The sequence below is a fragment of the Musca autumnalis genome, unplaced genomic scaffold (genome assembly GCF_047663935.1).
Source record: "Musca autumnalis isolate F117 unplaced genomic scaffold, ASM4766393v1 scaffold_1, whole genome shotgun sequence".
Classification (NCBI taxonomy): domain Eukaryota; kingdom Metazoa; phylum Arthropoda; class Insecta; order Diptera; family Muscidae; genus Musca; species Musca autumnalis.
This window is the reverse complement of record NW_027411644.1, coordinates 318896626-318907642: the sequence shown is the minus strand read 5'-3', so window position 1 is coordinate 318907642 and position 11017 is coordinate 318896626. Positions and strand designations below refer to the sequence as shown.

Here is an 11017-nt window from a genome sequence, read left to right as displayed (position 1 = left end):
GCATACCATTGCACCACGGTGGCACCCTTTTGGGTTTGTATTTATATTATATCTAAACAACTATTTGTTTGCACCCATACACAGATTTGTTTGCAGGACCCAAACATATGTTATGTTTGGGACTGGTTGCAAACAAATATATGTTTGCTGCAAAACATGTTTGGGACATATGTTAGAGAGGCCAGAAAGGTAATTTGGTAACTGATACAGATAATGTGCACGGAATATGGAAAGATGACTTTCCAAACTCTTGGTATCCAGTATAGTAGCGAAGACAACGAAGATACCACAGATCCAATCTCAGAAGATGGCATTGAATGTATACTGCCAGGCCAATATGAGGTAAAGACAGTAATAAACCGGCTAAAGAATAATAAGGCAGCAAGAGCCGATGGCCTAGCAGTCGAGCTGTACAAAACCGGAGGCGACACGCTGATAAGGTGTATGCATCAGCTAGTTACCACCATCTGGCTGGAAGAACGGGTACCCGGCAATTGGAACCTGAGCATCCTGTGCCCCGTCCACAAGATAGGAGATAAGACTCTATGGTCTAACTATAGGAGCAAAAATCTTCTCTTTCAGGCATATTGTGCGAACGATTAAAGCCTATAGTGAACGAAATAATTGGGTCATGGCAATGCGGCTTTATAAAGAAGCCTTCGACTGCCCCCTACGCTCAAAGGTATTCCATGCAATGTCTGAGTTTGGTATCCTCGCAACGCTCATTCGACTTTATAAGATGACTTTAAGTGATACCCTGTCCTCAGTTAAAATAAGACAGAACCTCTCCGAAGAGTTTAGTACCAAAAGTGGTTTCAGACAAGAAGACGGCCTTTCGTGAGACCTGTTCAACATCCTGCTTAAAAAGGTTATATGAGATGCAGATGTTAAAAGAAATGACACAATTTACACCAATAGCCACATATTACTTGCTTATGCCGACGATATAGACGTCATGGAACGATCAGTAAGAGAAGTAACAGATACCTTTAATAAAGTTGAAGGAGAATCTGCAAGAGTGGGTCTGGTGGTGAACGGAGACAAGACCAAATTTATGGTGTCTACGCGCAATGCGAACCAACTGAGGAAGTTGGTTCCTATAATTTTGAGATAGATAAAGACTTCGTCTACCTCGGCACCACCACAAACACAACAAATAACATCAGTTAGGAAATACGAAGAAGAATTGTATTAGCCAACAGATGATACGTTGGCTTAAACTGGGTTTAGACTATGTATTTTTATGGAATTATTTGACATATATTGTATGAACATGACAACTTAAACCCACTGGATTTGCTAAACCAAGCATAGTCTAAACGGGACATTAGGTTACCACTTTAAAAACAAAGCACATCTCAAAAAAAAAAAAAACACTTTATTAAATACCAATACTACCTGTGCTAATTTATGGTTCCGAAGCATGGGTACTTGCGAAAGCAGTGCTTGGTGTGGTTGAGAGAAAAAAATCCTGCGAAATATCTGCGGGTCAATCTACGTTGACGGCGAATATAGATGTTGTATGAACAAAGAGCTGTATCAAAAATACCATGACATCGGTATAGTTAAAAGTATTGAGATACAACGTTTACGTTGACTAGGCCATGTCATAAGAATGAGCGATGATGAACTCGCTAAAATTACGTGTGACGCAGAACTGGAAGGTTAAGGCTTCGAAGAGGCGAACAAGTAAAATACGAAATCAGAAAACTAGATAACCCAGATTGGGGAAATAAAGCAGCAAACAGAGAGGAATGAGGATCCTTTCTTAGTTCGGCTTATGGAACAAATGATCTGTAAAGGGTCAGCTAAGTAAGTAACTTAGAATACCTTCGAAAACTCTTTTATAGGTAGAAGACCTTCTACCGGTCTTATGTATGTAATTCGAAATCTTACTGCTAGGAATTGACCATTAATTTAAATTCTTATTATTCACATTTCATTGTTTTTTTTTTCCAATGGCAACGGCACAGTAATGAACTGATTAAGCGTTTAACCGCAGAGTTTCTAAAAATTGTCAACAATTGAAATAGCTCGGTAGTGAAAAAAAACAAACCTCAGGTCAGTCATTGTCATCATCTTTCTCCCTTCCTCTTAGAGTTCGTCTTCTTAATTACATCTTGATTTAGATTATTAAATTATTCGTGATTTTTTTTTAATATTTATTCATTTTAACGGGTGTTGATGTTGTTGTTATTAAAAAGTGAAATTTCTAAATTATTCTTCCTAGTCACTTTTTATAGAACTCTGGATTCTTAGAAAGATAATTTACAAAAAATGAGCGTATTTGATAACCCCAAGTCATTGTTATTGTGCGGTCTACAATCAGCTAAAAATATGTTCTATTATTTTGTAACTTGTTAAAGATTTGGCGTTGGTCATGAAATTAGTTATAATATCCGAGGCATAGGGTGAGGCTGTGTAAAAGTTTAGAAATGTTCCAAGAGCGAGTCAGGTTTTTAATATCATTGGGTCTCATTGTAAGCCTGTTAACGGGCAAGGCAAATGCAGACTATACAAGTGAGGAAACCGATGAGAAATCAAAATCTATCCATAGTGCCGTAACCTCCATATTGGATACCACCGATATCAGCAAACATCATCGTAAACATACCTATGATGCTCCACCCTGTTCAAGTGGTGGGGGTTGTGCAGTTAATGTGCCCGGACTTATACTTCCCGCATCAACTCCCTGTTCAAGTCCCAGTGGCTGTCCTCCCCTAACAAAAACTTCAACTTATGGCAATGGCATTGTTTATCCATCACCCAGTCCAAATGTAGTTCATGGTTCCATTGGTGTACCTCAACCGCCACCACCACCATCTGCTGCTGGTTATCAACATTATACTGGTAATTACACTTAATTTAAAATTGCACAGTAAGTCATAACAATTTTAAATTACAGGTCACGGCACTCCAATTGCTTCTCTGCCACCACCACCTCCACCAGGAGTTCCAGCTTATGGCGGTTATGTTTATGGTCATTATCCACCTCAACCCACTGGACAGGGAGCTGTTCCACCTCGCCCACAAGCAGGTTATGGTTACGGCTATGGTGTTCCCACTGGACCTGCTCCGCCTTCACCACAAGCAGGTTATGGTTATGGCTATGCTGGTCCCACTGGGCCTGCTGCTCCACCTCCACAACCAGCAGGTTATGGTTATGGCTATGCTGGTCGCACTGGACCTGCTGCACCTCATGCCGCAAATGGTGCTTATGGTTATCATCCGTATCCCGCTGGTCAGGCTGGACATTATGATCATGAAGGAGGTCGTGGTCATAGTATTCACAATCATTCCTTGAAAACGAAATCTGAATATACAGAGGTGGGCACACATACTGGACCACTACAACAGGCGAATGGTGGTTACGGCTATGGTAGCGGCTATGGTGGCTACAATGGAATGTTTAACAGGCCGGGATTTTAGTGTAAAAAATACCTCAAAATTCTGTAAATTTAAATAGTCGGTCAATAAAATAAAGATTGTGAACTGAATTTTAACAAGTAAACAAATGAGAAAAGGATATAAGCGGGACGGGGCCGACTATGTGATACCACTATATCACTACCCCTGTACATAAGCTGTTCACTGCTAAACATTTATTTTAGGGAATATTATCAGACCATCATCAAATTCAATATGCTTCTTCATCTCTGTTATCCCCTTAGGCCACTTACGGACTATTGTGATACATCTCTTATTTGACCACCTTCGTCAACCTACTTTGCATCAATGTAAAGGCGATATTTTCTTTTTACATTTATAGGATTTGCCGCTGGAATACCCTACTAGAAGCCCAGATATTCGCAAAAGAATAAAATTTTGAATTTTTCACCACTTGAATTTTTGTCCATTCCGACCGCTGAATATTATCCGACCATCACCAATAGGCTTCTTCCTTTGTGGCACTCGCATTAACTCCCAAAGTTTCGTGACGATTTAATGAAATTTGCTATAGCGTGATTAAAAAAATGGAAAAATTGAATTCATTACCGACTTTTGGGATATCTCCATCTTTTTACCAACTACGCCAACATAGTTTGCATCAATGTAAAGTAGAACTTTTCTTCTTCCATTGACGTGCTTTCCTTTTGGAATACCCACATAAGTTGTTTACCTATTCCGACCCCTGAAAATTACCTGAGCATCACCAAAATCGATAGGCTTCATCCTCTGTGGGACTGCCATCAACGACCTTTGCGATATTTCCGTTGTTTTACCAGTTACGCCAACCTATATCATAGAGCCTTTCCTTTTTGAATACTCTTACTAGACCCCTGAAAATTATCCGACCATCACCCAAACTCAAATTTCGTGACGGTCCAAAGTTTCCTAATTTACCAAAAATGCTCAAAATACCGAAAATGGGGACGTAACGTTAAATGGGCACTATATCAAAACATGGACCTACATACATATATTGACAATTTTTGGTGTAGAAGTTTCATGACCGCAGAGAACCTCAAATGTCAAATTACAGCTAGTTCGGTTAAAAATTGCAGCTAACTTAAAAAAAAACGAAAATGAGTAGGTACCGTTAGGGACGTACGCAGGGTTTGTTCGGATAAAAGTTTTTGAGCTAATTTAACAAATTATCAAGTTTTTTCTCTAAAATAATTTTTGTTTTTGTACATTTCAAATGAATACTTATATTGCTCTGAAGGTTCTGCATGTACTTTATTAACAAAAAATATTTAATTTTTTTGCTTGAATATTCTTTTTGAGCGAAACTTCAAATAATAAAGGGTTTTGCAATTCTGTAATGAATTTTAAGGTCTTGAGGCCTTAAACTCATTATGTAATAAAAACAAGTAAACGAGATATACCCTCAGCCTGTGTAAATTGAAAAACTTTTTTTTTCGCAAAAAACGTATGTATTTTGTGCGTATGAACCGACAAAAATGTTGATTAGGATTAAAGTTCGAAAGTTTTGCGGAGGAGGTACTTAAAGGAATGGACCGACATAGACCATGGGGGTGCCATAGGGGGGTTTTACACCCTTCGGGATGTTTTCTCAAAAATTATGGACTTGCCCCTGAAAAAACTTTTACCATCGTAATTGAGGCAGCGAATGCAAGTTGCTTCAACAAAAATCAAAGTGATTCGATAGCAGATCTTAAAGCGAACTTATCCGAAATTTTGTGTGGGAGGTACCGGGTGGTTATGGCTACCGGGTACATATTCGAACCTGATCTATATCTGGTAGATATATTAAGATGTGTAAAGTATGGACCAGGGTGACGTAGTGGATGGGAAATACCAAGCAACGGTCCTGACCGGCTTTAACATGGCAAAGCCCAGGATTTCTCTTGGTCTCTCTTTCACTGACCTCCCCGTGGTGTCACCTGGGGAACTGCCTTTAACACCCGTTAAAGATAGTGAGCTAACATGTGCCGCGCGTTCACCCATAAGAACGTTAAAAACTTGGGTTTGGTCGTCGGGTTAGTAACCCTCCCCTAGAAAAACAGCCTACTATGAAAAAACGAAAGAAAAGAAAAACAAGTCCCTCAAAAGTTTGACGACCCCCGCAAACGTTTTAAGGACCATGATCTGCGAATCTGCACCTGGAATGTTCGCACTCTTTATAGAGAAGGTGCAGTCTTCGCATTGGCAGACGTACTTGAAAAGTACAAGGTCGATATTACTGCCATACAGGAAATACGATGGATTGGGAAAGGCGTCACAACAACACCTAAAGGTGACGCACTGTTATATAGCTGCCATGACGTAAAGCATGAGTTTGGTTGCGGATTCGTAGTTAGTCGGAGGCTAAAACATTTGGTATCAAGCTTCACCCCAGTGAATGAAAGACTTGCCGCAATTCGAATAAAAGCTAAATTCTTCAACATCAGCTGAAGAAAAGGACGAACAGACCAAAGATATATTTTACGAGCGCTTATAAGAAACATATGACCTTTGCCCTGCCCATGACATTAAAATCATTCTAGGCGATTTTAATGCCAAAATTGGAAAGGAGAATATCTTTGGCCCAACAGTCGGGAAACTCAGTCTCCACAGTGAAACATCTGACAATGGTATGAGGCTGATAGACTTTGCAGCGGCAAAAATCATGGTAGTTAGCAGAACCAGATTTAAACATCTCGATATTCATAAGGGCACCTGGCTGTCGCAAGATCAAAGAACAAGAAATCAAATTGATCACGTTGTGATAGATGGAAGACATTCATCGAGCGTGCTGGATGTACGATCATTCCGAGGCGCAAACATTGATTCGGACCACTACCTTGTTGCAGCAAAGGTACGCAGCCACGACGAAACACGAAAGATAGACATCGGTACGCTGCAATCACAACAGATAGCCACAGCATATTCCACTCAACTAGCCCAATTGCTTACGCAAAGCGCCCGATAACATTTCAGCGCAATGGTAAAGCAGTGCCTACTCCATGCAAACAGCCGCAAAATCCATACTTGGATACCAGAGAGCTCCACCAAGGAATCCATGGTATGATCAGGAGTGTCGTGCTGCCACCGAAGAGAAAAATGCGGCATATAGTGCTACTTTACAATCCGTAGCAACGCGTAGCGCACGACTCTCGTACAGGGAGAAAAGGAGAGAGAAGAAACGTCTTTTCCGCAGGAAAAAGAGAGAGATGGAAAAGCGGGAGTGTGAAAAAATCGAGATGTACAGGAACCAGAATGAAGTCGGAAAATTCTACCAAAGAGTCAAGCATCAAACTGATGGCTTTGGTACAGGCACATCCTCCTGTAGAGACCAGAAAGGTAATTTGGTAACTGATACAGATAGTGTGCTCAGGATATGGAAAGAGCATTTTTCCAAACTGTTGGTATCCAATTGTAGCGAAGTCGACGAAGATACCACAGTCCCAATCCCAGAAGATGGTATTGAATATATACCACCCGGCCAAGATGAGGTAAAGACAGCAATAAACCGGCTGAAGAATAATAAGGCAGCAGGAGCTGATGGCCTACCAGCCGAGCTGTACAAAACCGGAGACGATACGCTGATAAAGTGTATGCATCAGCTGGTTTGCACCATCTGGCTGGAAGAACGGGCACCCGGCGATTGGAACCTGAGCATCCTGTGTCCCGTCCACAACATAGGAGATAAGACTGTATGTTCTAACTATAGGAGTAAAAGTCTTCTCCTTATTGCATACAAGATATTGTCAGGGATATTGTGCGAACGATTACAGCCATCGTGAACGAAATAATTGGACCATGCCAATGCGGCTTTAGACCTGCCAAGTCCACCATTGATCAGATATTTACCCTGCGGCAGATCGTGGAGAAGATGCAAGAGATGTACATCGACACCTAGCACCTGTTTGTCGATTATTAAGCAGCCTTCGACTACCTCCTACGCTCAAAGGTATTCCAAGCCATGTCCGAATTTGATATCCTAGCAACGCTCATTCGACTTTATAAGATGACTTAAAGTGATACCCGGTCCTCAGTTAAAATAGGAAAGAACCTCTCCGAAGAGTACCAAAAGAGGTTTCAGACAAGAAGACGGGTTTTCGTATGACCTGTTCAACATCCTGCTGAAAAAGGTTATACGAAATGCAGATGTTAAAAGAAATGACACAATTTACACCAATAGCCACATGTTACTAGCTTATGTCGACGATATAGACATAATGGGAGGTTCAGTAAGAGAATTAACTGATACCTTTAATAAAGTTGAAAGAGAATCTGCTAGAGTGGGTCTGGCGATAAACGACATTCATGGTGTCTACGCGCGCAATGCGTCCATAGAACTCGGACCAACTGTGGAAGTTTGTTCCTATAATTTTGAGGTAGTTAAATACAACAACAACAAACAACATCAGTTGTGAAATACGAAGAAGATGCTACGTTGGCTTAAACTAGGACTATCTACTTATCCGATGATTATCGAATGATTTGACATATATGTAACTTAAATTCACTGGATTTCCTAAACCAAGCGTAGTCTAAACGGGATATTAGGTAACTAGTTAAAAAACAAAGCACATCTCAAACAAAAATAATACTTTATTAAATACTAATATTACCTGTGCTAATGTATGGTTCCTAAGCATGGGTACTTGCGCAAGCAGTGCTTGGTGTGGTTGAGAGAAAAAAATCCTGTGAAAGATCTGCGGGTCAATCTGCGTTGACGGCAAATATCGATGTCGTATGAACAAAAGCTGTATCAACAATACAATGACATCGGTATAGTTATACGTATCGAGATACAACGTTTGCGTTGGCTAGGCCATGTCATTAGAATGAGTGATGATGAACCCGCTAAAATTACGCATGGCGGCACACGCAGAACTGGAAGGTTAAGGCTTCGATGAAGCGAACAAGTGAAATACGAAATCAGAAAACTAGATAACCCAGATTGGTGAAATTATGCATCAAACAGAGAGGAATGAGGATCCTTTCTTAGTTCGGCTTATGGAACAAATGTTCTGTGAAGGGTCAGCTAAGTAAGTAACTTACAAGACCTTCAAAAGGTCTTCTATAGATAGAAGACCTTCTAGCGGTCTTTTACATATAGAAGACCTTCTAAAGTCATGCATAAATTCCAGATTCTGATATATGTAATTCGAAATTTTACTGCTAGTAATTGACCATTAATTAAAATTCTTATTATTCAGATTTCATTTTTTTTTTCAATGGCACACCACAGTAATGAACTGAATAAGCGTTTAACCACAGCGTTTCTAAAAATTGTCAACAATTGAATTAGCTCAGTGGTGAATAAAACAAACCTCAGGTCAGTCATTGTCACCATCTTTCTCCCTTCCTCTTAGAGCTCTTCCTCTGAATTACATCTTGATTTAGATTATTAAATTATTCATGATTTTTTTAAATATTTATTAATTTTAAAAGAGTGTTGATTTTGATCTTATTAAAAAGTGAAATTTCTAAATTATTCTTCCTAGTCACTTTTTATAGAACTGTGAATTCTTAGAAAGATAATTTACAAAAAATGAGCGTATTTGATAACCCCAAGTCATTGTTATTGTGCGGTGTACAATCAGCTAAAAATATGTTCTATTATTTTGTAACTTGTTAAAGATTTGGCGTTGGTCATGAAATTAGTTATATTCTCCGAGCCATAGGGTGAGGCTGTGTAAAAGTTTAGAAATGTTCCAAAAGCGAGTCACGTTTTTAATATTATTGGTTCTCATTGTAAGCCTATTAACGGACAAGGCAGATGCAGGCTATACAAGCGAGGAAACCGATGAGAAATCAAAATCTATCCATAGTGCCGTAACCTCCATATTGGATACCACCGATATCAGCAAACATCATCGTAAACATACCTATGATGCTCCACCCTGTTCAAGTGGTGGGGGTTGTGCAGTTAATGGGCCCGGATTTATACTTCCCGCATCAACTCCCTGTTCAAGTCCCAGTGGCTGTCCTCCCCTAACAAAAACTACAACTTATGGCAATGGCATTGTTTATCCATCACCCAGTCCAAATGTAGTTCATGGTTCCATTGGTGTACCTCAACCACCACCATCTGCTGCTGGTTATCAACATTATACTGGTAATTACACTTAATTTAAAATTGCACAGTAAGTCATAACAATTTTAAATTACAGGTCACGGCACTCCAATTGCTTCTCTGCCACCACCACCTCCACCAGGAGTTCCAGCTTATGGCGGTTATGTTTATGGTCATTATCCACCTCAACCCACTGGACAGGGAGCTGTTCCACCTCGCCCACAAGCAGGTTATGGTTACGGCTATGGTGTTCCCACTGGACCTGCTCCGCCTTCACCACAAGCAGGTTATGGTTATGGCTATGCTGGTCCCACTGGGCCTGCTGCTCCACCTCCACAACCAGCAGGTTATGGTTATGGCTATGCTGGTCGCACTGGACCTGCTGCACCTCATGCCGCAAATGGTGCTTATGGTTATCATCCGTATCCCGCTGGTCAGGCTGGACATTATGATCATGAAGGAGGTCGTGGTCATAGTATTCACAATCATTCCTTGAAAACGAAATCTGAATATACAGAGGTGGGCACACATACTGGACCACTACAACAGGCGAATGGTGGTTACGGCTATGGTAGCGGCTATGGTGGCTACAATGGAATGTTTAACAGGCCGGGATTTTAGTGTAAAAAATACCTCAAAATTCTGTAAATTTAAATAGTCGGTCAATAAAATATTATAAGTCCCCATTTGGAGATTGTGAACTGAATTTTAACAAGTAAACAAATGAGAAAAGGATATAGGCGGGACGGGGCCGACTATGTGATATCACTATACCACTACCCCTGTACATAAGCTGTTCACTGCTAAACATTTATTTTAGGGAATATTATCAGACCATCATCAAATTCAATATGCTTCTTCATCTCTGTTATCCCCTTCGGCCACTTACGGACTATTTTGATAACTCTATGGCACTCGCATTAACTCCCAAAGTTTCGTGACGATTCAATGAAAATTGCGACCTATAGCGTGATTAAAAAAATGGAAAAATTAAATTCATTACCGACTTTTGGGATATCTCCATCTTTTTACCAACTACGCCAACATAGTTTGCATCAATGTAAAGTAGAACTTTTCTTCTTCCAATGACGAGCTTTCCTTTTGGAATACCCACATAAGTTGTTTACCTATTCCGACCCCTGAAAATTACCTGAGCATCACCAAAATCGATAGGCTTCATCCTCTGTGGGACTGTCATCAACGACCTTTGCGTTATTTTCGTTGTTTCACCAGTTACGCCAACCTATATAATAGAGCTTTTCTTTTTTATTGATTAGCTTTCCTTTTTGAATACTCTTGCTAGAAGCGAAGATATTCGCAAGCATAAAACGTAGAATTTTCTTCACTTACGTTTTTTGCCCATTCCGACCCCTGAAAATTATCCGACCATCACCCAAACTCAAATTTTCCCTCCCCTAGAAAAACAGCCTACTATGAAAAAACGAAAGAAAAGAAAAACAAATCCCTCAAAAGTTGACGACCCCTCAAACGTTTTAAGGAAAATGATCTGCGAATCTGCACCCGGAGTGTTCGCACTCTTTATAG

General features: G+C 40.2%; 2 protein-coding genes across 4 annotated transcripts; both read left to right on the top strand.

Moving 5' to 3' along the window:
• The first annotated feature begins 2335 nt into the window (after window positions 1–2335).
• On the top strand, window positions 2336–3508 carry LOC141391506 (uncharacterized). 2 transcript variants are annotated; one of them, XM_073964387.1, is made up of 3 exons: window positions 2336–2850; window positions 2906–3094; window positions 3155–3502. In XM_073964387.1, exons 1-3 carry the CDS (start codon window positions 2436–2438, stop codon window positions 3427–3429), a joined length of 879 nt encoding a protein of 292 aa, XP_073820488.1. In that variant the 5' UTR covers window positions 2336–2435; the 3' UTR covers window positions 3430–3502. The 2 variants fall into 2 exon arrangements, with proteins under 2 accessions (XP_073820488.1, XP_073820487.1); XM_073964386.1 differs by having other exon boundaries at window positions 2343–2850; window positions 2906–3508.
• Window positions 3509–9034: 5526 nt separating this feature from the next.
• LOC141391505 (uncharacterized) lies at window positions 9035–10178 on the top strand. 2 transcript variants are annotated; one of them, XM_073964385.1, is made up of 3 exons: window positions 9035–9514; window positions 9570–9758; window positions 9819–10178. In XM_073964385.1, exons 1-3 carry the CDS (start codon window positions 9106–9108, stop codon window positions 10091–10093), a joined length of 873 nt encoding a protein of 290 aa, XP_073820486.1. In that variant the 5' UTR covers window positions 9035–9105; the 3' UTR covers window positions 10094–10178. The 2 variants fall into 2 exon arrangements, with proteins under 2 accessions (XP_073820486.1, XP_073820485.1); XM_073964384.1 differs by having other exon boundaries at window positions 9570–10178.
• The last annotated feature ends 839 nt before the right edge of the window (window positions 10179–11017 follow it).

Bases quoted from the DNA above. Each gene is read 5' to 3' on its own strand.
- LOC141391506 (XM_073964386.1), top strand. From the start codon at position 2,436: ATGTTCCAAGAGCGAGTCAGGTTTTTAATATCATTGGGTCTCATTGTA. The intron at 2,851-2,905 runs GTAATTACACTT...TTTAAATTACAG, and splicing joins TGGTTATCAACATTATACTG to GTCACGGCACTCCAATTGCT.
- LOC141391505 (XM_073964384.1), top strand. From the start codon at position 9,106: ATGTTCCAAAAGCGAGTCACGTTTTTAATATTATTGGTTCTCATTGTA. The intron at 9,515-9,569 runs GTAATTACACTT...TTTAAATTACAG, and splicing joins TGGTTATCAACATTATACTG to GTCACGGCACTCCAATTGCT.